This window comes from Nannospalax galili, unplaced genomic scaffold (assembly GCF_000622305.1).
Source record: "Nannospalax galili isolate Female #2095 unplaced genomic scaffold, S.galili_v1.0 scaffold634, whole genome shotgun sequence".
Classification (NCBI taxonomy): domain Eukaryota; kingdom Metazoa; phylum Chordata; class Mammalia; order Rodentia; family Spalacidae; genus Nannospalax; species Nannospalax galili.
This window is the reverse complement of record NW_008336853.1, coordinates 1,651,976-1,679,965: the sequence shown is the minus strand read 5'-3', so window position 1 is coordinate 1,679,965 and position 27,990 is coordinate 1,651,976. Positions and strand designations below refer to the sequence as shown.

Sequence of the window (27,990 nt, the reverse complement as noted above, 5' to 3'; positions counted from 1 at the left end):
TATATATATATAAAGTCATGATTTACACAAATGTTTGAGTACTGAGTACAATGAACTACTTTTTTTCAATTCTAGACATTGAACCCAGGGCCTCAAGCATGCTAGGCAAGCACTCTCCTATATCCCTGGCCTTCTTTTGTTGTTTTTGTGGTGGTGATGGGGATGGTGGTTTTTTTTAAAGGCAGGGTATCATACTGTAGTCCACACTGAACTTGAACATGGTACAATCCTGCCTCAGCCTCCTGAGTTGGGATGACAGGTGTGAGCCACCACGCCCAGCTCTTCTTTCTTTTTACTTTTGAGGCAGCATATCTAAGTTGACCAAACAGACCTTGAAACCACCGTGTAGCCAAGAATGAACTTGAACTTCTGATCTTCCTGCCTCCACCTCCCCAGTGCTGGGATTACAGGTGCTGGAGACCGAATCTGGGGCTTTATGCATGCTAGCCAAGCTACATCCCCAGCCTTTTTTTTTCTGTATTATATTTTTTATGTTGTATGCAAGTATGTATGTGTATGTGAGCACACATACACAATTTGTGGGAGATTGTTCTCTCTTTCCATCACTTAGGTCCTAGGGATCAATTAGGTTGTCAGGTCTAGCAGCAAGCTCCTTTACCCACTGAATCATTTCACTGGTCCAGTTTTTTTCTTAGGGGTTTATTTATTTCTTTTTAGAGGTTTATTTTTATTTATGTGTATGTGAGTGTGTATATATGTGTGTATGCCTGGTATGTTGGGTACCTGCAGATGTTAGAAGAGGGCATCAGATCCCCTGGAGCTAGGGTTACAAGCAGTTATGAGTGCCTGCTGGGAATAGAATTCCAGCCCACTGCAAGAACAGCAAATGCTCGTAACTGCTGAGCCATCTCTCTAACCCCTCAATTTTTTGTTAGCTTTCCACCTTTCTGTACTATTTGTTTGTCAAGCAGAAATAAATACTAAGCTGTTTGGTAGCACATGCCTATAATCCCAGAACTCAGGAGGCAGAAGCAAAAGGATCATGAGTTTCCAGGTTAACATGGGCTGCGTAGCAAGAGCCACTCTCAGACAAAACAAAAACCAGAGACTTGAAGGAAGAGAAGAGTCAGGAACGAGGGAAAGGTCATTTCAAACTGAAGTAACAGAGGCTTAGCTTCTGCCTTCCATCTCTAGTCAGGCTGGAGGCTTCTGAGAACAGCCCGTGTCTTGGTGACCCTGAAGTCACCAAGAGCCCAACTCAGGATGTGAGCTGGGGCCTTAATACAGGCCGTCCGACTAACTCACTCTGCTGTGTTCTCTGGCCCTCTGCCCTCTGCCCCCCTAGACTTGCACCTGGCTGCAGAGCTAGGGAAGACTCTGCTGGAGAGGAACAAGGAGCTGGAGGAGTCACTGCAGCAGATGTATTCCACCAACGAGGAACAAGTACAGGAGATCGAGGTGAGGAGCCACAGGCTCTGCACTGCCTCCCACCTGTCAAGGGCCCTTGCCCTTGCCCTGTGTGTTGCTTTGTGCAACTTCACAATAGGCATCCCCAGCCTAACTCCAACAGCCTTAACAGTTCACCACCTGCCCATCCATCCCAGGCAGCCCCATTGTACTTGCTTACTAAAGATAAATCTCTCAAAGGCAGTCTGCCTAGAGGTGGTAGGAGGGTACATGCAGAGAGATTTGTCCTTACCTCATTCTAATCATATTTGAACCTTACCTCCTCACCTAGTACTTGACCAAACAGCTGGACACGCTGCGACACGTGAATGAACAGCATGCCAAAGTGTATGAGCAGCTGGACCTGACGGCCAGAGACCTGGAGCTGACCAACCAGAGGCTAGTGTTGGAGAGTAAGGCTGCCCAGCAGAAGATCCATGGGTGAGGGCTGGACTGAGGCTGGGATGGTGAGGGAGAGGCCTGGGGCTGGTACACATGGGCATATGAACTGGTGAGGGAGACTTGGGCACTTCTCCAGAAGACTAGGCCCTTGTCAACTTTATATGACTTAGCATTCAGCCCACAACCTTTCTTGAATCACTATGCACCAGGCTCAGTTTTAGGCACCAGGGACACAATAACCTGTCCTGTCCTGTCCTTTGAGAGGAAAAGCAGACATATAAATATGTTCCTGTAGTACGTGGTGATAAGTGATAGAGAGCTGTCGGAACCTGAGGTAGGGCTGGGGAGATGGCTCCATTGGTAAAGTGCTTGCTGTGGATGTATGAGAACCTGAGTTCAAGTCCCAGAACCTATGTAAAAAGCAGGGCACAGTGGCATACACTTGTAATCCCAGCACTAGGGAGGTGGAGACAGGTGAATCCTAGGAGCTCTCTAGTCAGCCTAGTTGAATCAGTGAGCTCCAGGTCCTAGTGAGAACCAGTCTCGAAAAAACAAGGTTGGGGGCTGGAGAAAGGATGGTTCAGTGGTTAAGAGCACTGGCTGCTCTTTTGGAAGATCTGGGTTTGGTTCCCATGTGGTGCTTAACAACCATCTGTAACTCCAGTTCTAGGGGATCCAATACCCTCTTCTGGCCTCTGAGGGCATTGTATGAAAGTGGTGCACTCACACACATGCAGGCAAAACACTCATACACATAATAAAAATAAATAAAATATGTTTTTAAAAAAACAAGGTGAGAGTCAGGCGTGGTGGCGCATGCCTTTAATCCCAGCACTCAGGAGGCAGAGGCAGGTGGATCTCTGTGAATTCAAGGCCAGCCTGGTCTACATAGTGAGTTCCAGGACAGCTGGGGCTACAGGGAGACCCTGTCTCAAAAAGACCGAAAAAAAATAAAAACCAAGGTGAGCCTGTTGGGGTGGCACATGCCTTTAACCCCAGCACTTGGGAGGCAGAGGCAGGCAGATCTCCATGAGTTCAAGGCCATCCTGGTCTACATAGTGAGTTCCAGGCCAGCTGGGGTTACAGGGAGACCCTGTTTCAAAAAGACCAAAATAAATAAATAAACAAGGTGAATGACTGCTCAGGTAGTACACCCAAGGTATACCTCCACATGCTTGTGTACCCTCACACATGTGCACCCCCACACACATAAACATGCACATGGATACAAAAGGACCTGAGGTGGCTCAGAGGAGAACTGGCTGGCTCAGCCTGGGAAGTGTAGGAGAAGGGTAGCTCCTTGGACATAGCAGAACTCTCTGTCTAACCTTAGCACCAGACAGCATGCTCAGGATTGCCTGTTCCGTCCTCAACTCCGTGTCCCTCCGTCTACAAGGATCCAGGGCTGCAGTGAGGAGACTGTCTCTGTCCTCTTAAAACTTCTCCCATGTGTGTCCCCACCCCACCCCAGGCTGACAGAGACCATTGAACGCCTACAGTCCCAGGTTGAGGAGCTGCAGGCCCAGGTGGAGCAACTTCGAAGCCTGGAGCAGCTCCGGGTTCGACGGGAGAAGCGGGAGCGAAGGAGAACCATTCATACCTTTCCCTGCCTCAAGGAACTATGCACCAGTGCCCGGTAGGTAAGGGCCCTGGTGCAATGTAGTCCTGAGGGTGCTGGCCAGGGTAGCGGGGAGAAGGGGGACAGTGAACTGGAAAGGAGGACTGTGCCTGGTCCAAAGAATACAGGGCTGGGGGTCGGGGTAGCAATGCTGGAGAGATGGCTCAGTGGTTAAGAGCACTGGCTGCTCTTGCAGAGGACCCAGGTTCAGTTCCCAGCACTTACACGGCAGCTAACAACCATCGGTAACTCCAGTTCCAGGGGATCCGACACCCTCTTCTGACCTCCGTGGCCATTGTACAACACAGGTGTACTTACATACACGCAGGCAATACATTCATACACATAAAATAAAAATAAATAAGACTGGGCATGGTGGCCCACACCTGTCTAACATGCAGGAGGATCTGAGTTCTGTCCCTAATACCTCATAAATTGGATGTGGTGGAGCACTCCTATAATCTCAGCATTCAGAGGATGGAGGCAGGAGGATCAGGAGCTCAAAGTCATCCTCAGTTACTTAGAATTCAAGGTCAACCTGGGTTATATGAGACCCTGTCTTTAAAAATAGTAAGAGGGGCTGGAGAGATAGCTCAGTGGTTAAGAGCACTGACTGCTCTTGCTGAGGACCCAAGTTCGATTCCCAGCATCCACATGGCAGCTATGAACCATCCTTAACTCCAGTTCTAAGGGACTCCAAAGCCCTCTTCTGACCTCAGCAGCATTGCACAACACGGGTGCACTCATGTACATGCAGGCAATACACTCATACACATAAAATAAATTATTTTTTAAAAATAGTAAAAAGAGCCGGGAGTGCTGGCGTACTTGGAAGGCAGAGGCAGGCGGATCTCTGTTAGTTCAAGGCCAGCCTGGTCTACATCGTGAGTTGCAGGTCAGCTGGAGCTACAGGGAGACCCTGTGTCAAAAAGACAAAATAAATAAATAAATAAAAATAGTAAAAGGGCTGGAGAGAGAGAGCTCAGCTGGGTTAAGAGCACTGGCTGCTCTTACAGAAGACCCAGGGTTGGTTCCCAGCACCAACATGGAAGTTAATAACCATCTGAAACTCCAGTTCCAGGGGATCCAACACCATCTTCTGACCTTGAAGAACACTTACATGCAAGCAATACACTCATGCATTACAAATAATAAATAAAATATTATTTTTAAAAAAGTAAACGCGAGGTAGAAACAGGCAGAAGAACTCTGTGAGATCGAGGCCCCAACCATCCCCAGAGTTGAGGGGAAGGGAAATTACTAGAACCTTGAAGGTAAGGGAGGTCTGTCTGGCCAACACCAACCAGAGAAAGAGCCTGAGGGAAAGACACACCCTTCCTTTCCTTTGTTCGAACCCGAGACCCTCCGTGGATAGGAGAGTCCTGTGTTCTGAGGCTTTGGGCCAAAGCCTTGGCGATGACTAACTCCCGCTCCCCCCCAGCAGGTGCGAGGACGCCTTTCGCCTGCACAGTTCCTCGCTGGAGCTAGGCCCTCGGCCCCTGGAGCAGGAAAACGAACGGCTGCAGACCTTGGTGGGCGTGCTGCGGTCCCAGGTGAGCCAGGAGCGGCAGCGCAAGGAGCGCGCCGAGCGCGAGTACACGGCGGTGCTGCAGGAGTACACGGAGCTGGAGCGTCAGCTGTGCGACATGGAGGGCTGCCGCCTGCGCGTGCAGGAGCTGGAGGCCGAGCTGCTGGAGCTGCAGCAGATGAAGCAGGCCAAGACCTACCTGCTGGCCCGGGATGAGCACCTGGCCGAGGCCCTGCTGGCGCCCCTCACCCAGGCCCCCGAGGCCGACGACCCCCAGCCTGGCAGCGGGCACGACTCCAGTGCCCAGGATGGCGTCTCCTCCCCGGCAGCCTCCCCGAGCCACGCAGTGCGTAAGAGCTGCAGTGACACAGCGCTCAACGCCATCGTGGCCAAAGACCCGGCCAGTCGCCATGCGGGCAACCTCACCCTGCACGCCAATAGTGTGCGCAGGCGCGGTATGTCCATCCTGAGAGAGGTGGATGAGCAATACCACGCGCTCCTGGAGAAATACGAAGAGCTGCTGAGCAAGTGTAGGCAGCACGGTGCCGGGGTGCGGCATGCGGGCGTGCAGACGTCACGGCCCATCTCCCGGGACAGCTCGTGGAGGGACCTGCCGCGGGGTGAGGAGGGCCAGGGAGAGGGGAAGGCGGGTGAGAAGAGCCTGAGCCAGCACGTGGAGGCTGTGGATAAGCGGCTGGAGCAGAGCCAGCCCGAGTACAAGGCCCTCTTCAAAGAGATCTTCGCTAGGATCCAGAAGACCAAGGCCGACATCAACGCCACCAAAGTCAAGACACACAGTAGCAAGTGACCCCTCTCCAGGTCTGCAGCCTCTCCTTGGCTCCACACTGGGAGTCAAGCCTGGACCGCAGCCTCCAGCAAGTAAGAGAGCCCTTTTAGCAGCAATTTATCATAGCAGGTGGTGGAGGTTGAACAGCATATTTTCTGCTGATGGCTGGGCCCAAAGCCCAACACCCTCTTCTGTCCCCAAGGGCTTCCTAGCTCCCCCAATGCTTGGCTTCTGAACCCAGAGCCTCACCCTCAGATTGTGGCCAGGCTTCTAGAATCTGTTCTGGCTTAGCTTCATTTTTTAAATTTTCTTTCAAAGTTGTTTTTCTGAGATATTTGCAATGCAAGGTCTCCTGGACCCTTGCCACAACTGGAAACACTTGAAAGGTAATCCCAGAGCCAGCTGCTGCTGGTTTCTGGGGTCTCCTAGACCATCCACTGCTTCTCACCAACCCTGATTTATCATTCCCTTAGGACCGGATGACCCACTCCCAGAATTCTGAGCGAATCACAGATAGCCCCTGCCTTGTAGAGCAGGAAGTTTCAGCCAGGCTGGAGTGTCCTCCCTCCCCCCTCCAGCCCTGGCAAAGACCCTCAGCTCACCACAGATCTGTAGCCAATCAGAAGAGGGGAAGAGAGAGCCCCTCCACAGCCATACACAAATAGTTGAGTCTCCTTTCAGAGCCAACCTCCTCAAGTTACAGCCCTGGAAATAACTTCTGGGCATTAAGCCCTACAGGGACTGGGATGGTAGGGAGCCACCCATATCTATACACCACCTCTATTACCCTTCTCTGCGCCTGCCCCCATCTCAGGGACCATGACTTCTCATCCACACCCTGCTTCCTCAGGCCAGCCCTGATACAGGTCACATCTGCATCCTGTAGAATGTTCTGGGCAAGTGCCACCAACCCAGGTCCCAGTGTCCTTTCTTTTCCTCCTTCACCAGGGACTGCCCATGATTCTTAGCCCATGTTGGGTATTATTAAATTGAGATGGGGATGAGGAAGAAGTTCCTTCTTTCCTTCCTCCCTTATAAAATACCTGCTCTTTACCTCCTACCTTGTGGGTTGCTCCTGAGGCTCCACTTGAGTCAGGGGTTCAATATGTTAGTTTAAGACTTCAGAAAGTCAAGTTTCAGCTAAGAGATACCTAGGTCCCCAGCTTGCCCTCAGCAGTCCTTCAGGGCTTCTGGTTCCTTCTACCGCTCTTTCCCAGACCCTAGAAATCAAAGGAGCCATACAATCCAGTGGGAGGCGGTAGCCCTGGCCTCTGTGCCTGGGGCCCAGTGGGAACCTTCATGCCTTATCTCTTTGTAATGGGAAAGGGGTTTTATTAACAAGCATGTCTGACATACCTGGACAAGCCACCTTGCTCCAGGTGGCACTGTGATGCCAGCTGGCAGCTGGGTCCTTCTGTTCATGTAACTTGGAACCTTTTGTCCTCTGGGGCTGAGCACTTCCAGGCCCTCTGTATGTCTCCGTCATCTGGGGGGTGTTCACTCCCCAGCTCTGTAGCAGCTGACCAGTGTCACCTTTGAAGTATACATGAGAGAAATATATTTACAAATGCTTTATTCTCTTCTTTAATAAAAAATGCAGCAGTATTCTAAAAGCAGAAATGGCCCTGGAGCCACAGTGTGTCTCTGCGTCTCACAGGCCTCTGACTCCTGCATGCACCACTGCAGATGCACTGAGCAGGGCATCCGAGCACCACTCCCTTCCATACCCCTGAGCTCTGTCTTCCTTTGAGGTCACTGTGCCCCTGAGTTCTCAGCTTTTCCTTGTTTACTTCCCCATGATTAGACAGCTCTAAATAGGCTCTTGGAAAAAGTTTCTGTGTCTGCGCAGAACCAGCTATGCCAGTCACACTCATGAATAAAATACATGGCCCGTATTACCTTGGAGTTTACATTCTGGCTTGTGGAGAGTCCCCCAAAGCAACTAAAAATAAACAAAGGTAGAATGATCTAAAAATTAGGTCAGGATCAGGGGCCTATGTCAGCCAGGGCATGTGTGTTCAGTGGGTGGTGGATTCTTAATATTTTTTATTTAATGTGTATGAGTGTATTGCTTACATGTAGGTAGGTGTACCCATGTCGTGTAGTGTCTGAGAAGGTCATAAGAGGGCATCAGATCCCCTGGAACTGGAGTTATGCATGGTTGTTAGTTGCCATGTGGGTGCTGGGAATTGAATCCAGGTCCTCTCAAGAGCAATCAGTGCTCTTAACCTCTGAATCATCTCTCCAGCCCCTGGTGGTGAATCTTTTTTATCTTTCTGAGATCTCATGGATCCCAGGCTGGCCTTTAAACTTGCTATATAGCTGAGGGTGGCCTTGAACTTCTGATCTTCCTTTCTCCACCTCCTGAGTGCTAGGATCATGACCATACTTGATTTATGTGGTGCTGAGAATTGAGCCTCTGGCTTCATGTATATCAGGCAAACACTACCAACTGAGGCACAGCCCCAAGTCCTGCTATCTTTTTAACTTTCCACATATTGGAGGCTGGAGAGATGGCTCAGTGGTTAAGATCACTGACTGCTCTTGCAGAGGACCCAGGTTCAATTCCCAGCACCCACATGGCAGCTAACATCTATCTGTAATTCCAGTTGCAGGGGATCTAACACCCTCTTCTGACCTCGAAGGGCATTACATGACAGGTGTACTTACACATGTGCAGGCAATATACTCATCCCATAAAATAATAAAATATTTTTTTAAAATTCCACATATGGCCAGGCGTGGTGGCGCACGCCTTTAATCCCAGCACTAGGGAAGCAGAGGCAGGTGGATCTCTGTGAGTTCAAGGTCAGCCTGGTCTACATAGTGAGTTCCAGGCAAGCTGGGACTACAGGGAGACCCTGCCTCAAAAAAAAAAAAAGACCAAAAATTGCACATATGTAGGTAACTGACTTAAGTTATTCTAGCCAGGTATGGTGGTATTTCCTTTAATCCCAGTACTCCAGTAGATCTCTGTGAGTTCAAGGCCAGTCTGGTCTACATAGCAAGTTCCAAGCTAGCTGAGGCTACAAGGAGACCCTGTCTCAGAAAGGCCAAAAAAAAAAAAAAAATCTCAAAACAAAACAACAACAAAACTTGTATTCCTATACACATAAAGAAACCTTACAATTCCCATCCCTTCCCAGGAACTGTCTCTTCCTAATGTTATAGAGGGGACCTAGACAATGAACCTGTCATCGGAGAGGCCTGTCATCACCAAGACTGCCTGGCCTCATTCCTATGTTAGAGATGTTGCCAGTTGCTGGGCTTTCTGTTTTCCCCAATGCAAATAATAGTGGGTGTGCTTTTTCAAGCCCCATGTCCCACCCTGCCCTCTCCAAGTGTGGTGATGAACACTGAAAACAGAATTGGTACCAAAGCTTAGGACTTCAGGGTTGTGTCAAAGGAGCACCTTAGGGCATCTGTCACCTCACGCTGCCAACCCCACCCTCCTAGAATGGGCATCCCTGTGCTTGGTGGTCCATCTGCCCAGCCAATGTTGCTAAGCCCTCCTTCCAAACCATTCCTACACATGGCATAGCAGAAGCTGGGGGCCAAAATGACCCAGATCTTTGGGGTTCAGATTCTTGCTGCCTTGTCCACTCAGTTCTAGAGGAAACGCAGCTTTGTGGACCTCAGTTCCATGAGTACATGCGACCCATGTCTACAGAAAAGCTCTAAAGACTTCCTTGGGGCAGGACCTTCCCAAGGTACTGAAGGAGCCAAGAACAGGCTCTGAAGGGAAGGCCTGCTGTGGGGAGTCCAGAACTGGACCCCAAATTGATGATTATAGCAACAGCCTGGATGGTTTATATATACAAGATGTCAGGATGTCAGATTTCCCTTCACCTGTCTCTAAGTCTCAGAGAGCACACATGCAACAGTCGCATATCAGGAGCAAGAGAAGTTACCTGAAGCCTGTAAGCCTGTAGCCAGCCAACTCTCCCTTGGCCTTTTTTTTGGGGGGGGCGGGGGGAGACAAGGTCTTACTATGCAGCTCTGGCTGGCCTGGATCTCCCTTCCCTGTGTAGATCAGGCTGGCCATGAACTCACAGAGATCTGTCTGCCTCTGTTTCCTGAGTGCTGGGATTGAAGGTGTGCACCATGATGCCTGCCATCCCTCAGCTTTTAAATTTTTATTTTATTTCTATTGTATGCGTATGAGTGTTTTGCCTGCATGTATGTAAATGTACCATATGCATACAGTGTCCACAGAGGCCAAAAGAGGGCATCTGATCCCTTGGAACTGGAGTTGTTAGCTACCATGTGGGTGCTGGGAACTGAACCGTAGTCCTCTGCAAGAGCAGCCAGTGCAGTACTCTTAACCACTGAGTCATTTCTCCAGCCCTGTTTCTCAGTTTAAAAAGTTTTTATTGCCAGGTGTGGTGGTGCACGCCTTTAATCCCAGCACCCAGGCAGAGGCAGGTGGCTCTCTCTGAGTTCAAGGCCAGCCTGGACTACATAGAAGTTCCAGACCAGATGGGGCTACAGGTAGACCCTGTCTCAAAAAGTAAAAAATATTCTTAACTTACGTGTGTGTGTGTGTGTGTGTGTGTGTGTGTGTGTGTGTGTGCGCACATGCCATGGCATATGTGTGGTGGTCAGAGGACAACTTGCCAGAACCACTTCTCCCTCTAGCACATGGGTCCTAGAGACTAAACTGGAACTGTTGGGGCTGGAGAGATGGCTCAGCAAGTACCACATGACAGGGGTGCACTTACATGCAGTCAAAATGCTCATACTCAGCATTAAAAACAAAAAGAAAACTCTTTGCTCTGGAAACTGTTATTGAGTATGTTAAAGCTGTATTGAAATACTTCTAAAAAAATTAAAAAAAAAAAAACAACTCATTGTCAGGCTTGACAGTAAGAACCCTGACCCACTGGGACACTTTGCTATCCCTCCCTCAGTTTTTCTTGTTTGTTTTAGGGGTTTTTTTGTTGGTTTTTGTTTTTAGACAGAGTTTCATGTAACCCAGTTTGGTCTTGAACTCTATGTAGCCAAGGCTGACCTTGAACTCCTAATTCTTCTGCCTCCCAAGTGGGAGCTTCTAGGCAAGCCCCACCATGCCCAGGTACTGTTTTGGGTTTTGAGGTGGGATTTAACTATGTAGCCTACACTGGTCTCAAACTCATGATCTCTACCTCAGCTACACAAGTGCTGGGATTACAGGTGTATACCACTATACCCAGCAATTTCTCTATTTCCCTCCTTCCCGGAACTGACACCATCCCCATACCCAAGTCTGAACCCAGTGAACTGCTGTGGTAGGGAAATCAGACCTGTCTCAGCAAGTCCAGAGTTGAGAGTCCTGAGAATGGGCTGTTTTTAGGGAACCAGGCAGGCAATCTTGGTGGAAAAAAAAGCAATTTCCAGAGAGAAAGGGACAGCTTTACCATTCATCTATGCCGCTGAGCCTGGGCTATGCTGCCCGTCCCTCAGGGTAGAAGGAAAAAGTGTCTATAGAGCTAGTCAGACTGGACTTCCCACCCGAGGCCTACAGAGACAAAAAAGCTGTCAGAAAACATTCCTTCAAAGAACCTTTAATATTTTTTATCATTTTTATTTTGTAAGTATGAGTGTATTGCCCCATATTGGTATAAGTGTACCCGTGTCGTGTAATGCCCACAGAGGTCAGAAGAAGGAACTGGAGGGACAGACAGTTGTTAGCTGCCATGTGGGTGCTGGGAATCAAACCCAGGTCTTCTGCAAGAGCAGTTAGTGCTCTTAACCATGAGCCATCCCTCCAGCCCTTTAAGGAACCTTTGTACACAGCACCTCTGCCTCGTGGCTGATTTTTGTTGCATGCTGACTGCTGACTTCTGCTGGCACTGTGTTAAGTGATTCAAATGTGCTTAATACCCCCAGGAACTTTATGAGACAACTGTAAAATCTCTAATTTGCTGATGAGCATTCAGAAGCATAGAGGTTAAGTTAGTCACTCAAGGTCACATAAAAACATTCCAAACTCAAGCTGGGGATGTAGCTCAGGGGCAGGAACGTGCAAATTCCTGATTGCTATCTTTAGGACCAGCACAGAAAAATTTATTACAAGTATTCTAATTCACATCTGATTCCACCTCTCTGCCTACATAATGTTGAGTTTTAAGGAACTGTCTGACTTAGAGCATGCAGAAGAAAAATCCTGTGGACCCTCTCACATGCCAGTCATAGCCTACCTCACAGGCCATAACGCAGGGCTTCTATCTGCAAGTGACCTAGCTTCCAGGACTGGTTTGTTGACTTTTCATGATTTCTTCCTTTTTATTTTCTCAAGTGAATGACCCCTCTTAAAACACTGTCTCAACTCATCCAAGCCTTGGGGAAGTAGGATACTGGCTTAAACCTTTAGTGCCAGGATTGTTACTGTTTTTTAGGTTTTTTTTTTTTTTCCGGTCTTTTTGAGACAAGGTCTCCCTGTAGCCCCAGCTGTCCTGGAACTCATTATGTAGACCAGGCTGGCCTTGAACTCACAGAGATCCGCCTGCCTCTGCCTCCTGAGTGCTGGGACTAAAGGCGTGTACCACCATGCCCGGCTAGTTTTCTTTTTACAAAATATTTTTATTGGGACTGGAGAGATGACTCAATGGTTAAGAACACTGGTTGTTCTTGCAGAAAACCCAGGTTCGAATCCCAGCACCCACATGGCAGCTAACAACTGTCTGTAACTCCGGTCCCAGGGGATCCGACAGCCTCTTCTGTCCTCCCAGGACATTGCACGACATGGGTGCACTTACCTACATGCAGGCGATACAGGCATACACATAAAATAAATAAATAAAAATTTTTAATGTTTTTATTTGTATGAATGTATTGCCTGGGTATGTGTAAGAGCGCCTGTGTCAAGCGGTGCCGGAGGAGGTCAGAAGACAGCGTCAGATCCTCTGGAAATGGAGTTATGGATAGTTGTTAGCCACCATTGAATGCTGGAAATCGAGCTTGGGTCCTCTGCAAGAGCAGCCAGTGCTCTTAACTGCTGAGTCATCTCTCCAGTCCCTAGTTTTTTCTTTTTTCTAAAGACAAGAGCTTGTTATGTAGCCTACGCTGGCCTGAAATTCACTATGTAACCCAGGCTTGCTTTGAACTCATGGCACTCCTCCTGCCTCAGCCTCCCAAGTGCTGGAATTACAGGCATGCACGATTCATGCCCAACTCAGTGCTTGTCTATCTAAGGGAACAGGTGGTACCTCTTGGGCCTGTTTCTCCTCCCAAAGGCCGGGTTCTGGATGGTTCCTGGCAGCAGTAAGAAGAGCTTGCCAACTGCTGTTCTTTCCACCTCAGGGCAACTTGCCCTCTACCCCCATCTCTCCCAGAATCCAGGGCACCAGATGGCCTGAGCAGGCTGTGTTTATTTGGGGCCATGGAAACCTGCAGTTTCTTTTCCTATGACTGTGGGTCAGGCACAGGTTGCAGCCCCGCCCCAGAGCAAAGATGCCTTGGATGCTCTATTATTCTCCCCTGAGCAGCATATTATTGTAGTCACCATGGAGACATCTCTGTTCCCTGTGAGGTTTTGGGACTGAGTCAGATAGGAAGGACCCAGGAGACTCCTTCCAACACAGAACCCAAAGGAGTATGTCCATTGCCAGCCTTTCCTAGTCTGAGCTTACAAAGCCAGTGTCTAGAAGATGGTTTATTTCCTGAATAACACAGAGATGATAGACTTGATTCGATGACAATCTCCTGTTGCAATCAGCTAGCATCCCTGGGGAATATTTAAATTATCCCAGGGGCATATTTTTTTCTAGGTAATGATACTTTCTCCTAAAAACAGAACTCTTCATTAAGAACTAACCTCAAGCTTTACTAATAACTACTAACATTTATTGAACTCTATTTTTATTTATACACAAATCAGGTAACAAGGTTTAACTTTCAGACACTGCTGGTCTTACTTGGAACCCTTAGATTTAGCCAGAGTTCTGGCCTTAACACTGATATAGAATGGCTCTGCTCAGTAGCCTGCAGTCTTCTGAACTCTGCACCTATCTCTCCAGGCTTGCCTTATCTCATGGCTAAGGAAAGCTACTGTGATGCTCCTTAAAGCTGGAGGGAGGGAAGAAGTCCATGTTTAGAAACATATCCTTCTGTGACCTGCCTCCCATCCCTGACTGGGCATAAGCTAAGCTATCACAACCTACACATGTGCTGTGGGGTGAGATCAACTCGACATAAACTCAATTTTCAAAACCACATTGCCATGAAATTCACTTGATTGATATTTGTGGAGTGCCGTGATGTACCACGTTCTGCATGCCTGGGATATAGCAGGAAGCTAGTGTTCTTCTGGAGCTTTCTAGCTAGGAGACGGGAAATTAAATTAGAAAACAAGGCTGGGGCCTGGCAAAATGGTGCACACCTGTAATCTGAGCACCCTGGAGGTGAAGGCAGGAGAACCAGGGGTTCAAATCCAGCTTGGGCGACATAAGACCCTGTCTCAAAGCAACACAAAAGAAAATAAAAGATTGGTTGAAATCTTTTCAATATGGGGACGTGACTGGGTTGGTAGAGTGCTTGCCTAGCATATATGAATCCCACGGTGTAGTTCTCAACACAGCATCAACCAGGTGTGGTGGCACACACCTGCAGTCCTAGAATTCGGAAGGTAGAGGCAGGAAGATCAGAAAGTCAAGGTCATCCTCAGCTACAAATCGAGGTCCAGGCCAACCTGGGATGCATGATACCCTTCTCCAAATAATACAACTACATACATGAGTTCATGGGGCATGAAGTGGGTGGAGGAGTATGATCCAAGCTAAACAAGACCTCATAGATGTTTATGTTGTTAAAGGGTCCAGGCGAAGGGAATGGACTTAAAAAAGGGAAAGAAATGGCGTTTCTGGAGACACGGGATCCAGGCTTATTATTTTTGAGACAGGGGCTTACTATGTAGCCCAGGTTGGGGCTCAAACCTGCCTCCCCCTCGAAAGCAGTGTTGGGATTGCAGGCATGCTGGATCCCGGGCAGATCCAAGGGTCTTTTTTACTGGGAATCGGCCTTCGGAGGCCGCCGTCTGGTTAACCTCGGCCACGCCTCCGGAGGGAGTCAAGGGAGTCCAGCTCGCTGCTCTGAAAGTCAGGCCCTAGAAACCAGGCGGAACCCAAGTTCCGAGGGCCCCGGGAGCTGGCGGACCTCGAGAAGAGTGCACACCGGAAGGGCGCCAAACCCTAAACATGGCGGCCGCCTGGGGTCTGCGCCGTGCCGGAGCCTCGGTGCTCCTGCTGTCCGCGCGCGGTGGTTGCCGGGCCTTGCACAAACAGGTAGATGGCACGGAATTCCAGAGCATCTACAGCCTGGACAAACTCTACCCGGAATCCAAGGGCGCGGACACCGCCTGGAAGGTCCCGGTGAGCTGTGAAGGGCAGGACGGAAAGGGCGGTTCCTCCCGCTGCCGAGTAAGGCGGGGAAGCGGGGCTGCATTGGCTGGCCCGGTGTCTCCATACAGGGGCTGCCCCGCGTGGAACGTGACTTCTGGCGGGAGAAGCTGGTCGTCCTAGCAACCGAGGGCGGGGCCTGCAGGGGTGTCTTGGCCGCCCGCGTGGCTCAGCTCTGCGGGCATCCTGAGAGACCGGGCCACTTAAGCTCCTTCCAAGAGCATCAGCGTTTCCACGTTGGTTTCCTGGTCCTCAGGCCCACATTCTTGTCCAAGGGAAAATGTGTATTATGGTCTTTCAACATGGATAATAAAGGTAGAGGCCGGCAAGTTGTTGGCTACCTTTTGGAACATCACCCGTCCCCATTGCCGCTAGTAACCCCAGCAAGCCCGAGGAAGAAAGCTGCTTGTTCGTTCAGGATTGCATTTATTTATTTAGCGCGCTGCGTGTAGGCCCTGCATCACCCGGCCAGAGCAGGAAAGATGGAACCTAGTTCTATTGAGCCGCACCTACAGGATTGGAAGAGAATGAAGCATTCATTCATTAACGCACACACTCATTCAACAGACTTTGGTTGATGTTATGCTGCGAGCACTGTGCTAGGCTGGGGCACAGAGTAGTAAATAAAACAAAAATCCTAAGGCTGTGGAGCTTATAGTGTACCGAAGGGAAGAGACAAAAATAGATAAACCCGAGTAACACAGAATATTGTACTTTAGAGAAAATAAAACCCAGGAGGAAGAAGTGAAGCTAGAGATAGAGTTGCAGATTTGTTGTGGTGTAGTGTTTGTTTGCACATAGGCCAGTCTCTTACTGTGTAGCTGAGGGTGGCCTTGAACTCCTGATCCTCCTGCCTCCATCTCCCAAGTGCAGAGATAAGAGGCATGTGCCACTATACATGACTTTTGTTTTTTGAGAAAATACCCCCAAAGCCCTGGCTGGCCTTGAACTCAACTGTGTAGATCAGGCTGGCCTCTAACTTGCAGTGATCCCCCTCCCTCTGCCTCCCGCCTCCCCAAGTGCTGAGATTACTGTATGTATCCCTGTGCCTGACTTAGAGTTGCAGTTTTAAGTAGAGTGGTCTGGGAAGATTTCACTGACCTGCAGGAAGACCCAGAAGAAGTGGGGCACAGATACGCAACGCACCTCAAGTTGTCTCAGCACTGGGAAGGCAGAGGGGGGAGGATCAGAAGTTCAAGATCAGCCTTGGCAACATACCAAGTTCAAGGCCAGGCTGGGTTACATGAGACCTTGTCACAAACAAACAGCGATCTAGAAGGTGGAAGGCATGACAGTACTGGGGAGGTGAGTGTCCCAGTCAGAGGGAACAGCAAATACAGCCTCTTCAAGGCACCTCCTGGACAAGTGTGACTGTCCTGCTAGGACAGTCAGGGAAGTGAAAGTTGAGAGGAGAGAGGTAAAGGGGCAAAGGCGTCTGTAGGGCTTCCTAGCCCCTAACTTTTCCTCTGAATGCAGCTGAGGTTGATCGGAGGGCTTGATGCAGAGGGATGAATGATACAACCTCAATTCACAAGGATTGCTGTGACAGAGCCATACAGGGAGGGAGCTGTGAGCAGAGTGGATGCAATAGTCTCCTGGATTGGTCAGATCCTAGGTGTATTCTGAAGGAAGCCTGTAGGACTTGCTAATGGATTGGATAAGAAAAGTGAGAAGAGAGGAATTGAAGTCTAGAGCCTCCAGCAATAGAGGGATCACCACTGATTTCTATGAGAAGGTGGGGGCGGCATTCATGTGTTCATTCAACAAAAAGTGCTTTGTAGTGGGGTATAGTGGCACATGTCTGTAGTCCTAGCATTGGGAAGCAGAGGTGGGAAGATTGCTGCAAATTCCAGGCATAGCAAGAAGCTGTCTCCGAAGTTTTTTGTGTACCTAACATATCAGGCACTGCTTCTAGCACAACAGACACCACACCATGATTGGCCAGACAGACAGGACGTAATGGGAGGTGATGTTCTAGTTGGAAGCATCAGACAGTTGCCAAAGGGGGGATAATACCGGGTGGTAAGTCATAATGAATTGGCCGGTGTGCTGTGGTGAATATTTGGGACCACTCCAAATATTTTTTAAAAATAGTGTTGGGGCCAGGTGTGGTGGCACATGCCTTTAATCCCAGCACTTGGGAGGCAGAGGCAGGTGGATCTCTGTGAGTTCAAGGCCAGCCTGGTCTACATAGTGAGTTCCAGGACAGCTGGGGCTATAGGGAAACCCTGTCTCAAAAAAGACCAAAAGAAAAAAGTAGTGTCATGTACTAAATCGTTAATTACTTACAGCCTCAGAAACATAACTTTTTAAAAAATATTTTATTATGTATATGCATGTTTCATTTACATGTATGTAAGTGCACCCCATGCATGCAGTACCCACGGAGACCAGAAGAGAGTGTCAGATCCCCTGGAACTGGAGTGCCAGATAGCTGTTAGCCACTTTGTGGGTGCTGGGAACCAAACTTGGGTCCTCTGCGAGAGCAGTGAGCACTTTTAACTGCTGAGCCAGCTCTCCAGCCCCTTGTTGTTTTGAGACAGTGTCTCCTACTGTAGTCAAGCTACCTCGGAACTCACTGGGCAGCCTAGGCTGGCTTTGAACTCTCCACCCTCCTCTGGCTCATATGCTGGTAGATTACAGGGGTGTACCACCATGTCCTACTACATCTGAGAGACTTCAGACTGATAATAAAGAGACCTCTGAGTAGGTTCGAGGTGAGGGTGTATGAGATATCTCGGAGATCACATCAAGTGGCAGCTGGGTATATGGAACAAAGTTTACTTGAACCCAAAAGTTGGGAGTCACCAATCTAAATGGCATTTTCATCAGCATAGGATGAAATATGGTAGAGAAAGAGGAGAGAGAGGGATTTCAGTGGCACCTCAGTTTAAAGATCATGAGGAAACAGACCAGCAAAGGAGTGTGATGAGGCATTGAAAAGCAAGGGGGAAACTTGGGGAGGGTAATTTAGGGAAGAGGCTGTGGCCTTCAGAGCTGCAGACCAGTGAGCAGGATGAGGATTTTCTCCCCATTAATTCTAAGATCAAAGATGAAGGCAGGGAGGGGCACAGATGAGGATGCTTTGGGCTTGGAGGCCAAAAGAGCCTCAGAGGAGGCCATGTTTGCTGGGCCTTGTGGTTTCCAGGACTAAAGGTTGCAGGACACTGCTGCTGAATGGAGAGCTTGGGTGAGAAGCCCTAGGGCGACTAGCTCCCTTTGACACGAGCCCTCCAGGCAGATGAACCAGGCTGTATTCGCAGCAGACCTCCCAACAGCAGCTTAAGCCAAGGCAGGGACAGCTGGAGTCGTGAATTCCATTTTCCTACAGAAGTGCTTCTGGAGTAGTGTGTCTGGAGTTCAGGGGTGCTTTCATAGGGTGATTTTGCTGGGGGCCTGAAAATAATAATGTATAATTTAAAAAAATTTATTACATTTCTTAGCCGTGCATGGTGGCGCACACCTGTAGTCCCAGCACTTGGGAGGCAGAGGCAGGCGGATCTCTGTGAGTTCAAGGCCAGCCTGGTCTACATAGTGAGTTCCAGGACAGCTGGGGCTACAGGAAGACCCTGCTTCAAAAAAACCAAAAAAAAAAAAAAAAAATTTATTACATTTCCTTGTATTTGGGGAGGGTGTGTATGCTTGGCACTGTATGTGGAGGTCAGAGGGCAACTTGAGGGAGTTGGTTCTCTCCTACTATGTGGGTCCTGGAGATGGAACTCAGGTTGTCAGGCTTATCAGTAAGTGTCTTTACCTGCTGAGGCCCCTCGCCAGCCCATAACGTACAGCATTTGACTGAGGCTTTGCATTCTTTTTGTCATTCTCTTCTCACCAGTAGGTGACTTCTGTGACACTCTGTACATTACATTACAGGATCATGCAAAACAAGGCAGCAACGCCATCCCTGTAGGTGAGTGCTTTTATACTGGGGGGATAGCCCATGGTAGAGTGCTTGCCTAGCATGAGCTGGACCCTAAGTTAATCCCTAGCACCACAAATCAGTGAATGAATGAATGAAATTAAAAAGCCATTTATGGGGCTGGAGAGATGGCTCAGCAGTTAAGAGCACTGACTGCTCTTGCAGAGGACCCGGGTTCGATTCACAGCACCCACATAGCGGCTATGAACCGTCCTTAACTCCAGTTCCAGGGGAATCTGAAGCCCTCTTCTGACCTCCTCAGCATTGCAGGACACGACACAGGTGCACTCACATACATGCAGGCAATACACTCATACACACGAAATCAAAATAATAAAATAAAAATTTTTTTAAAAAAAATCCATTGAGGCCAGGCATGGTAGCGCACGCCTTTAATCCCAGCACTCAGGATGCAGAGGCAGGTGGATCTCTGTGAATTCAAGGCCACCCTGGTCTACATAGTAAGGACAGCTGGGGCTACAGAGAGACCCTGTCTCAAAAAAACCAAAAAAAAAAAAGCTATTTATCCCATCACTCACATATTCCTTCCAGATCTCTCCAGACTAATTAAAGACAGTAAAGAGTGTGGGTGTAAAAGTAGTCTGCAGCATCATTTAGCCTAGCAGGTGCTGGCAGAATACTCATGCAGTGCAGTGCAGTTCGCCAGATGAATGAAGACGAAGGGCTCTTGATGTGCCTGTGACAAGGAACAGTCTTTGTGATACAGGAGTTGACTGCCATGGAAAAAAGATGCAGAGGTACAGATTCAGATTTCACATGTGTGTCTGCATCTGTGTTTCTGTATTTCTATAATTTTTGTCTACACACACACACACACACACAAACATATATGAACGAAAGGGTGTGTAAAAACCTAGATAACAGTGACTGCCTCAGGGAATAAAAAGAAAAGACGCTTACCCTGAGGAAGCTGGATCAAGAGGACCACCATGTGCGTGAGTCCTGTAGACTATAAAAGGAAGGACAGCCATACTCTCCTCTGCTTCCCTCAGCCTGCCAAGTGCTGGCATTGCAAGGCATGTGCCATCATGCCCTCCTAGTCTTGCCCTGTCGGGCTTACAGTCCACCAGGATTCCCTATCTACCATGCTTTGAAGTGCATGGGAGTCATTCAGTCCTTTAGCTTGAGCTTTGGAAAGAGTCTTTCTTTGCTTTTAAAGCAAACAGTAAAAAGCCAGACAGAGCAGAGGATTAGTTCAGTGTGCTAGACGCAGGTCTGCTCTCTGGGTGACCTTGGGGAAGTCACTTGCCTTGATTGTAGTTTTGACATCTGTGAATACTCTCCAGCTTTACTGATAGGCATGGGTGTGTGTGTGTGTGTGTGTGTATGATTGAAAGAGAGGTATGATGGGTTAGTTATTTGACTAAATTAGCAGTTTACATGTTTGGCTGTAGGAGAATCCTTGTGTGTGCATTCTATCATTTTGCAGATCGCTTGACCATCTCTTACTGTCGGAGTAGCGGTCCTGGAGGGCAGAACGTTAATAAAGGTACAGGCACTGTTACAGTCTTTTGCTTTAAGACTTAGCTGGGGAGGTGTTCTTGAGGAGGGAATGCTTCTCACATTGGTGTGGAATAAAGGGATTTTCAGCTAAGGCTTATAATAATCCTCTTTATTCTTCAGAATGTGGTCCAATTGTCTGGCTCTCAGCTGTGGCTTGCCAAGACTAAGACTGGCTTATGACACTAAACAAAGAGAACTCACAGTGTGAGCTGGCAGCCGGCTTGAATCCAAAGAGCAGGTTTCCTTTGCCCTCATGGGGCCCAGCCCCAGTGTGCTTTTCAGGGCTCAGTAAAGCTCAAAGTGAAGCCTGGGCATCTGGGTCTCAGAAGTCTGGTTTTATCCCAAAGAGCCTCGCTCACTGGCTTTGCACACCACTGGCTTTGCACACCGCTTCCATGACCACTTTGACACATGCTAAAGTGCACCTGCTCAGGTGGGTGACTGCCCTTGGCTTCAGGCCTGTCATGGAACCCCAGGGCTCTATACCTTCCCAAGAGTCTCCGAGAACCATGCTCCTCTCTTCATCCACAGTGAATTCCAAGGCTGAAGTCAGGTTCCATTTGGCATCAGCAGACTGGATTGCAGAGCCCGTGCGACAGAAGATCGCTCTCAAGGTAACCACCTCCCTTTCTTTCCCTGCAGCTCCTGGGTGGGTACAGGGGACTTATCTTTATGGTACTCTGCTCTTTCCGTCTCTGCAGCATAAAAATAAGATCAACAAGTCAGGAGAGTTGGTACTTACTTCTGAAAGCAGCCGCTATCAGCTCCGGAATCTGGCAGAATGCCTGCAGAAAATTCGAGACATGATTGCGGAAGCCAGCCAGGTGCCCAAGGAGCCATCCAAAGAAGATGCTCAGCTCCGGAGAATCAGGTACAGAACACCAAGGCTACAGTAAGCTGATTCACATGCACCAGGGCTGTACAGGGGACAGGAGGCAGGGTGGAGTCCGGAAGCTCGCAGTGGGAGGCCCAGGAAGCTGCCGGGAAGGGTGAGGTGCTGACCCAGGCCCAGGTGCACAGCTGGCTCCTGCTGACTGAGCTATTCCACTTTCCCCTCCTCTCCATGCTTTGAAAGACACTGATTGCACATCTGGGCCTCATCGGGATCTTGTGTTTTCAGGATAGAAAACATGAATCGGGAAAGGCTGCGACAGAAGAGAATAAACTCTACCATAAAGACAAGCAGGAGGGTGGATATGGACTGAAGTCACCCCTCGCTTCCAGTAAACACCGGATGTGCGGCGGCCTCAGTCCAGAGACATCACACCAAGGACGCCGCTTTTCCCCGGGTATTGTCTGCACTGGAGCCATGACAAGACCATTCCCTTGGGGGGAGGGGGATTAGAGGAAGAGGGGGTGCTGCAGGTCTTCCAGGGCAGTTCCCTGTCATCGCCTCAGGTGTTACTGGCTGCAATAAACTTCTAAGCTCAGTAGCCTCCCTCTCTCCTCAGTCAGACCTTTCTCACAGTTCCTGTCACAGCACGGAGGGGAGCAGAGGGTTGTAGGTCTGCCCTCAAGGAGTATATAACCAGGAGGGAAAGACTGGTGAGTGGGCATTTGAGCTGTCCTAGAAAAGATACAGAAACTGGCTGGTGTGGTAGCACACCATTAATCCCAGCCCTAGCAAGGCAGAGGCAGGCGGCTGTATGTGAGTTCAAGGCTAGCCTGGTCTACATAGCAAGTTCCAGGTCAGCTGGAGCCACATGGAGACCCTGTCTCAAAAAGACCAAAAAGAAGCTGGGGTACAGGAGGTGACAAGGAGCCAGCAGTGCTGATGGCTGTGCGAGGGGCTGCAAGGAGGTGCACCGGAGAGGTGGACACTCCGGACGAGGACTCAAAATACATTTTGTTCTTGGGCATGCTTTACCAGTTAAGCAGACCATTAAGGCATGCTTTACCATTCCCAGACCAGAAGTTCAGGTTGGTTTATTTCTTTGAAACAGTCTCACTATGTCGCCCTGGCTGACCTGGAACTTCCTATGAAGACCAAGCTGGCCTGGCACTCACAGAGATCCACCTGCTTCTGCCTCCTGAGCGCTGGGATTAAAGGTGTGTGCCACCACACCCACCTCAGAAGTTTAGATTTTTAGAAAAGTTTTACTCATTTGTGGGGCTGGAGAGATGGCTCAGCATTAAGTGCACTGGCTGCTCTTGCAGAGGACCTGGGTTTGATTCCCAACACCTACATGACAGCTAACAGCCATCTGTGACTCCAGTTCCAAGGGATCCAATGCCCTCTCTGACCTCTGTTGGCACTGCACGACATGGGTGCAGCGCACTTACATGCACGTAGGCAGTACGTAAAACAAAAATAGTTTTAAAAAATGTTTATTTATTGTGGGGCTGGGCATGAGTAACGTGCACATCTGGAGGTCAGAAGAAACCAGTGAGTTGGTTCTTCCTCCACCATAGGGATGGAACACAAATTGTCAGGCTTGGTGGGGAAGGCGCCCTTACCTGCTAAGTTATCTGGCCAGTCACTATTATTGATGAGGAGGGGTATGTGTGCACCATGGTACCAACTTGTAGGAGTCAGTTCTCCTTCCACTCTGTGGGTCCTGAGGCTAGATTGGGCTTGGCAGCAAGCACCTTTACTGGCTGAGCCATCTCTCCAGCTCCTTTTTGCTGCTATTAACAGAGGGAAGGAGCCACATTTCTGCAGATTCTACATTTTGGAGAGAGGAGCAAAGAGGAATGCCCTGTGTCCCCTTCATCCTCTGATACCTCAAGTGGGTGCCAGGAGGACTTAAGTGCAATAGGCTGAGACTTCCACTTTCACATCTGATGATGTATGTGGAGTATAGTAATGGGTTTTTTTTTCTTTTGTTTTTGAGGTTTCTCTGTCTCCTGAGCTGGGATTAAAGATATGCACCAACCGGGGCTGGAGAGATGGCTCAGTGGTTAAGAACACTAGTTGTTCTCACAGAAAACCCGAGTTCAAATCCCAGCACCAACATGGCAGTTAACAACTGTCTATAACTCCAGTCCCAGGGGATCTGACAGCCTCTTCTGACTTCCGAGGGCACCGCATGACACGGTGCACTTACCTACATGCAGGCAATACATGCATACACATAAAATAAAAATAAAATTTTAAAAAAAGATATGCACCAACCACAGCTGGCCCTAGTGATGGTTTTTAAACCCTAACAATTAAAAATATGTTTATTCTAAGAAGAATGTTGTGATTATTCTGAGTGTTGTGGTGTCTCTTGGGAGAGTTGCTACAGTTCAAGGTTAGACTTTCTCAAAAAATCAAAGAAATTTGAGACAGGTTCTTCCTGTAGTCCCAGCTGGCCTGGAACTTGCTATGTAGTCCAGGCTGGCCTTGAACTCACAGAGATCCGCCTGCCTCTGCCTCCCGAGTGCTGGGATTAAAGGCGTGCGCCACCACTGCCCGGCTAACAAATATAATTTTTAAAAATTTAAAAAAACATAAATTTTCTTCAGTCAAGTTTTTCAGAAACAGAATTTGGATTTCAGCTCAGCATGGAAGTTGACCATCAGTCATCTCGTACAGAGATGGTACAGAGATGAGCAGGCACTGGACTTGCTTTGGGGTTCCCGGTTCTTGGGGTCATTGCTGAGCCCAGTAGCCCCCCCAACACCACCTCCTACAGTGACCACGCCTCCCTTCTGTTTCTTCCCGTTCCTTATGGCATCTCAAATGCTTTCAAACGTCAATGTCATCAAAGCTTTAGCTCCAGGAATGTTGGGTATGGTTGGCTATAGTTGCAACATACTGAAATCAGGGCTAAGAACAAAACCAGTGCACTGTCAGCAATTCACGGGATTAAATCCTGGAGCTAATTAACCTATAGAGAAGTCATTCATAAAACAAACGCTTCCTGTGCTCAGCTGTAGTTAAAACCATCCATCCATAGCTCTTTTCAAGCCTCAGCCACTTCCCAGAACTTCAACCCGTATCAAGAATCCATTGCTAAGCCTCCTGAACTACACTTCCCAGACTGCACTGCTCTGCGCCTTGCTTCCCTTAACCGAGTTCCTTTAAAGTAGATACATTTTTTTAATAACCTTCAGCTCTCTATTTTAAATGAGAGAAATGTCAGGGTGAAATATCTGATTCCAGTCCTCTATGTATCACATATTTGTAAAGGATATTAATTAATTAGTAAATATGTTTCTATGGTTGTGACCCGAAGGATGTGTAAGTTCTCTCCTGACGGGGAGGATTTTCAGTGTTATTTCCACACTGCGGCTGAGATTTGCTTTCCTTCTGGGATTTCCCATCCGTTTTCCAGAGACAACAGGATAAAATAGCTCGTGTGGGATGAGGGGTAGCAAGCCAACGCCCTGGAAGCCGCCCTGCTTCCGGGACCCGGTCCCATACAGCCGGAGCTCAGCTCAAAGCCCGGGATTCATCGCACCCAGGCCCACAGCCGTGAACACACGCTCCCATTGGAGCGGTCAGAAACAGTCGCAACGCCCATTAGAAGAAAAAGGACGATACCTTTCCGTCGTGGGCCCCAGTGGCCTAATGGATAAGGCACTGGCCTCCTAAGCCAGGGATTGTGGGTTCGAGTCCCACCTGGGGTACAGAGGCGGCTCTTTTTTGTGCGGGGGGAAAAAATCCTCCCTCTCAGGTTTGGTGCCCGAAACAGGGCGTCAAAGTAGCTTTGGAGACGGCGCACCGGGTGGCACCAAAACACACGCCGCACCACCCCAGGTGGGACTCGAACCCACAATCCCTGGCTTAGGAGGCCAGTGCCTTATCCATTAGGCCACTGGGGCAGAACTGAAAAGCAGGCCACGTGGTCTGTGGTAGCGTGCCACATCCTCGTGCCAACCAGCTCCGCGTCCAGGAAAGCTGGAGATAGGGGCGAGAATAGAGGACCACAACGGAGGCGCCCAAAACAGGGCCGACGGGAAAGGGACTCGAACCCTCCATCTTCCGGTCCAAAGTCGAACGACTTCCTCAGGAGGCTACGCAGCCGGAGCGCCCAGCGGGGCCGCAGGCAGGTCCAGCTGCCGCTCGGCCGAGATGCTCGATCCGCAATGAGCGCGTGTTCTCCGGTGAAGGACAAGCAGGCGACTCCACAGGGTACATGTCCACCGAGGTAGGCCTACTAGTCACTGAGTTATAAGGGCTCGTGGAGATAAGCCCTCAACTAGACCGCGTGGCCTAATGGATAAGGCGTCTGACTTCGGATCAGAAGATTGAGGGTTCGAGTCCCTTCGTGGTCGCAACGTTTTAATCCTGCATTAAAGTTTCTAAAGTTTCGGCCACTCCCGTTTTAGGCAGAAAAGGTCTCTCCAAACACTTCCTAGGTTACTAATGAAACATGGACCTGTTTATCTGCCGACGTAACGTTTTGACGTCATCACGCAGCTTGCGGCTTCACCAGTTAAGAGACATGTGATCGGGCGTTGCACTCACTAAGCTCCAGTGGCCTAACGGATAAGGTACTGGCCTTCTAAGCCAGGCATTATGGGTTCAAGTCTGGCTTGAGGTGATCTGGCGTTGCATTGTTTCTATACATTTGATTTTTGTGCACCGGCCTTGCTAGATTGGAATTTGCAATCCACCCACTTCACCGTCCTGCGTGCTGGCATTTTAGGCAAGTATCACCAGGTCCAGCTTGAGGGCAAAAGAACACCTCACTTAAAAATTCCAGTACATTTTGTCCTTTTAATAACCGTTGCATATGTTTTTGTGTCTTGGCTGTAATTTGCTTTTCATCCTAGTGAAACCCAACGAGCCAGTATGTGAACAAGTGGGGGCTCGTTTCCTTTTGCGTCTCTGAGCAAAACCCAGGAGTTCAACATCCAGACACACCTTTGGTGTTAGAACATAGATCGGGGCAGGGCAAGGTTCATTAATGGCTTTGTGAGGCTGGCAGTGGTGTGTTGTGAGCCACCAAATGTGGGTCCTGGGAGCTTAATATTTTTTTCTTTTTTTGAGACAGGGAATTTGCCATGTAGACCAAGCTGGCTTAGAATCCAGAGATAAACCTGCCTCTGCCTCCCAAGCCCTGGGATGAAAGGTTGCAGAAATTCTCAGCCTGGGAACCGAATTATTTTTTAAAACATTCTTTTTATTTTATGTGTATGCATGTATTGCCTGCATGTAGGTAAGTGCACCCATGTCATGCAATGCCCGCAGAGGACAAAGAGACTGTCGGATCCCATGGAACTGGAGTTACAGTTGTTAGCTGCCATGTGGGTGCTAGGATTTGATATACCCAGTCAGATGATGATGCTTAGAGAGCTAAACTCCCCAGATGATCTCAATTCTCATTACAATCTTGATAGTTGTAAATGAAAAAACTAAAATCCCAAGGCAGTTAAATCAGCAGTTCCACAGTAGGCACATCAGGCCTGACTCGAGAGCTACGCCCCCCACCACCTTAACTTTCATTTTCCATTTATTTTTGTGTGTCTTGTGTGAGCATGTGGGTGCCACAGTGCACATGTAGAAGTCAGTCAGTCCTCTACCACCATATGGGGATGGAGCTCAGGTCTCAGGCTTGGCAGAAAACACCTTGACCTGCTGAGCCATCTTGCTGGCCACCTTAACTGTTTATTATGGTGTATGTGCCACAGCAAGTGTGGTAGTGAGGACCACTTTGTGGAGTCAAGTCTCTCCTCCCACCTCATGGAACCCAAGGATTCAGGTCACCCGGTTTCCTTGGCAAGCTCCTTTACCCATGGAGTTGGCTCACCAGTCTCCCACCATCCTAACCCAGGCTCAAGATCCTCCTGCCTCAGCTTCCTAAGTAGTTTGAACTACTGGCACAAGCCACTGAACCCAGGCCCTCTTAGTTTGAACTGCCTGTGCCTCAGGTTTTGTAAACCACAATAAATAGCTCAGTAGGAATTTTTGGTTGCTGAGACAGGGTCTGACTGAGTTGCCTTGAAGAGTCTCAAGTCATCCTCACTCCATCCCTTCCCCCATCCCACCCTTCTGTCTCAGCCTTTTGAGGAGCTGGGACAGGAGTGTGCCATACACCTGGCTTTTTGATTTGTGTGCACATACACACATTTTTTTTTTTTTTAAACCCCTGAATGCTTACAAGTGAGTAGCAACCACCAAACCAAACTAGTAGGAATTTAAAAAATAAACCAAGCCGGGTGTGGTGGCTCATGCCTTTAATCCCAGCATTCGGGAGGCAAGAGGCAGGTGGATCTCTGTGAGTTCAAGGCCAGCCTGGTCTACATAGTGAGTTCCAGGACAGCTGGGGCTATAGGGAGTCCCTGTCTCAAAAAGACCAAGAAAAAAAAAAAAATAATAACCACCAAGTTTCTTTTTTTTCCTCTCTTTTTTTCTTCTTTTGGTCTTTTTGAGACAAGGTCTCCCTGTAGCCCCAGCTGGCCTGGAACTCACTATGTAGACCAGGCTGGTCTCAAACTCAGAGATCAGCCTACTTCTGCCTCCCCAGTGCTGGGATTAAAAGCATGCGTCATTGCACC

The 27,990-nt window shown here is 49.0% G+C and overlaps 2 protein-coding genes, 1 long non-coding RNA gene and 3 other non-coding genes across 8 annotated transcripts in view; 4 read left to right on the top strand and 2 right to left on the bottom strand.

The window, feature by feature from the left end:
* Cdr2l (cerebellar degeneration related protein 2 like) overlaps positions 1–7,358 on the top strand; it is a 12,854-nt gene extending 5,496 nt beyond the window's left edge. Inside the window, exons 2-5 of one of the 2 annotated variants that reach the window (XM_008831441.2) lie at positions 1,307–1,419; positions 1,700–1,848; positions 3,281–3,445; positions 4,872–7,358. In XM_008831441.2, coding sequence (XP_008829663.1) covers positions 1,307–1,419; positions 1,700–1,848; positions 3,281–3,445; positions 4,872–5,763 — 1,319 coding nt within the window. In that variant the 3' untranslated portion in view covers positions 5,764–7,358. Of the gene's footprint in view, positions 1–1,306; positions 1,420–1,699; positions 1,849–3,280; positions 3,446–4,868 lie in introns of both variants that reach the window. The other variant, XM_008831440.2, reaches the window with a different exon arrangement.
* Positions 7,359–14,881: 7,523 nt separating this feature from the next.
* Positions 14,882–21,992, top strand: Mrpl58 (mitochondrial ribosomal protein L58). Of its 2 annotated transcripts, none has more exons than XM_008831439.2 (6): positions 14,882–15,089; positions 18,990–19,026; positions 20,486–20,545; positions 21,091–21,173; positions 21,261–21,430; positions 21,680–21,992. In XM_008831439.2, exons 1-6 carry the CDS (start codon positions 14,916–14,918, stop codon positions 21,762–21,764), a joined length of 609 nt encoding a protein of 202 aa, XP_008829661.1. In that variant the 5' UTR covers positions 14,882–14,915; the 3' UTR covers positions 21,765–21,992. The 2 variants fall into 2 exon arrangements, with proteins under 2 accessions (XP_008829661.1, XP_017653207.1); XM_017797718.2 differs by having other exon boundaries at positions 14,892–15,002.
* On the bottom strand, positions 17,882–21,165 carry LOC108490737. Its single transcript, XR_001872404.2, has 2 exons — positions 21,046–21,165; positions 17,882–18,512 (listed from the first exon to the last, which is right to left on the bottom strand). It is a non-coding gene; the product is annotated as an uncharacterized LOC108490737 (long non-coding RNA).
* Positions 21,993–25,043: 3,051 nt separating the features above from the next.
* On the top strand, positions 25,044–25,116 carry Trnar-ccu. Its single transcript has one exon. It is a non-coding gene; the product is annotated as a tRNA-Arg (tRNA).
* A 122-nt stretch (positions 25,117–25,238) lies between these two features.
* Positions 25,239–25,311, bottom strand: Trnar-ccu. The gene has a single exon. It is a non-coding gene; the product is annotated as a tRNA-Arg (tRNA).
* A 380-nt stretch (positions 25,312–25,691) lies between these two features.
* On the top strand, positions 25,692–25,764 carry Trnar-ucg. The gene has a single exon. It is a non-coding gene; the product is annotated as a tRNA-Arg (tRNA).
* The last annotated feature ends 2,226 nt before the right edge of the window (positions 25,765–27,990 follow it).

Excerpts from the sequence above, each read along its gene's own strand:
- Mrpl58 (XM_008831439.2), top strand. The coding sequence starts at position 14,916 with ATGGCGGCCGCCTGGGGTCTGCGCCGTGCCGGAGCCTCGGTGCTCCTG. Across the intron at positions 19,027-20,485 it reads CAGCAACGCCATCCCTGTAG|ATCGCTTGACCATCTCTTAC; the intron begins GTGAGTGCTTTT and ends ATCATTTTGCAG. Across the intron at positions 21,431-21,679 it reads GCTCAGCTCCGGAGAATCAG|GATAGAAAACATGAATCGGG; the intron begins GTACAGAACACC and ends TTGTGTTTTCAG.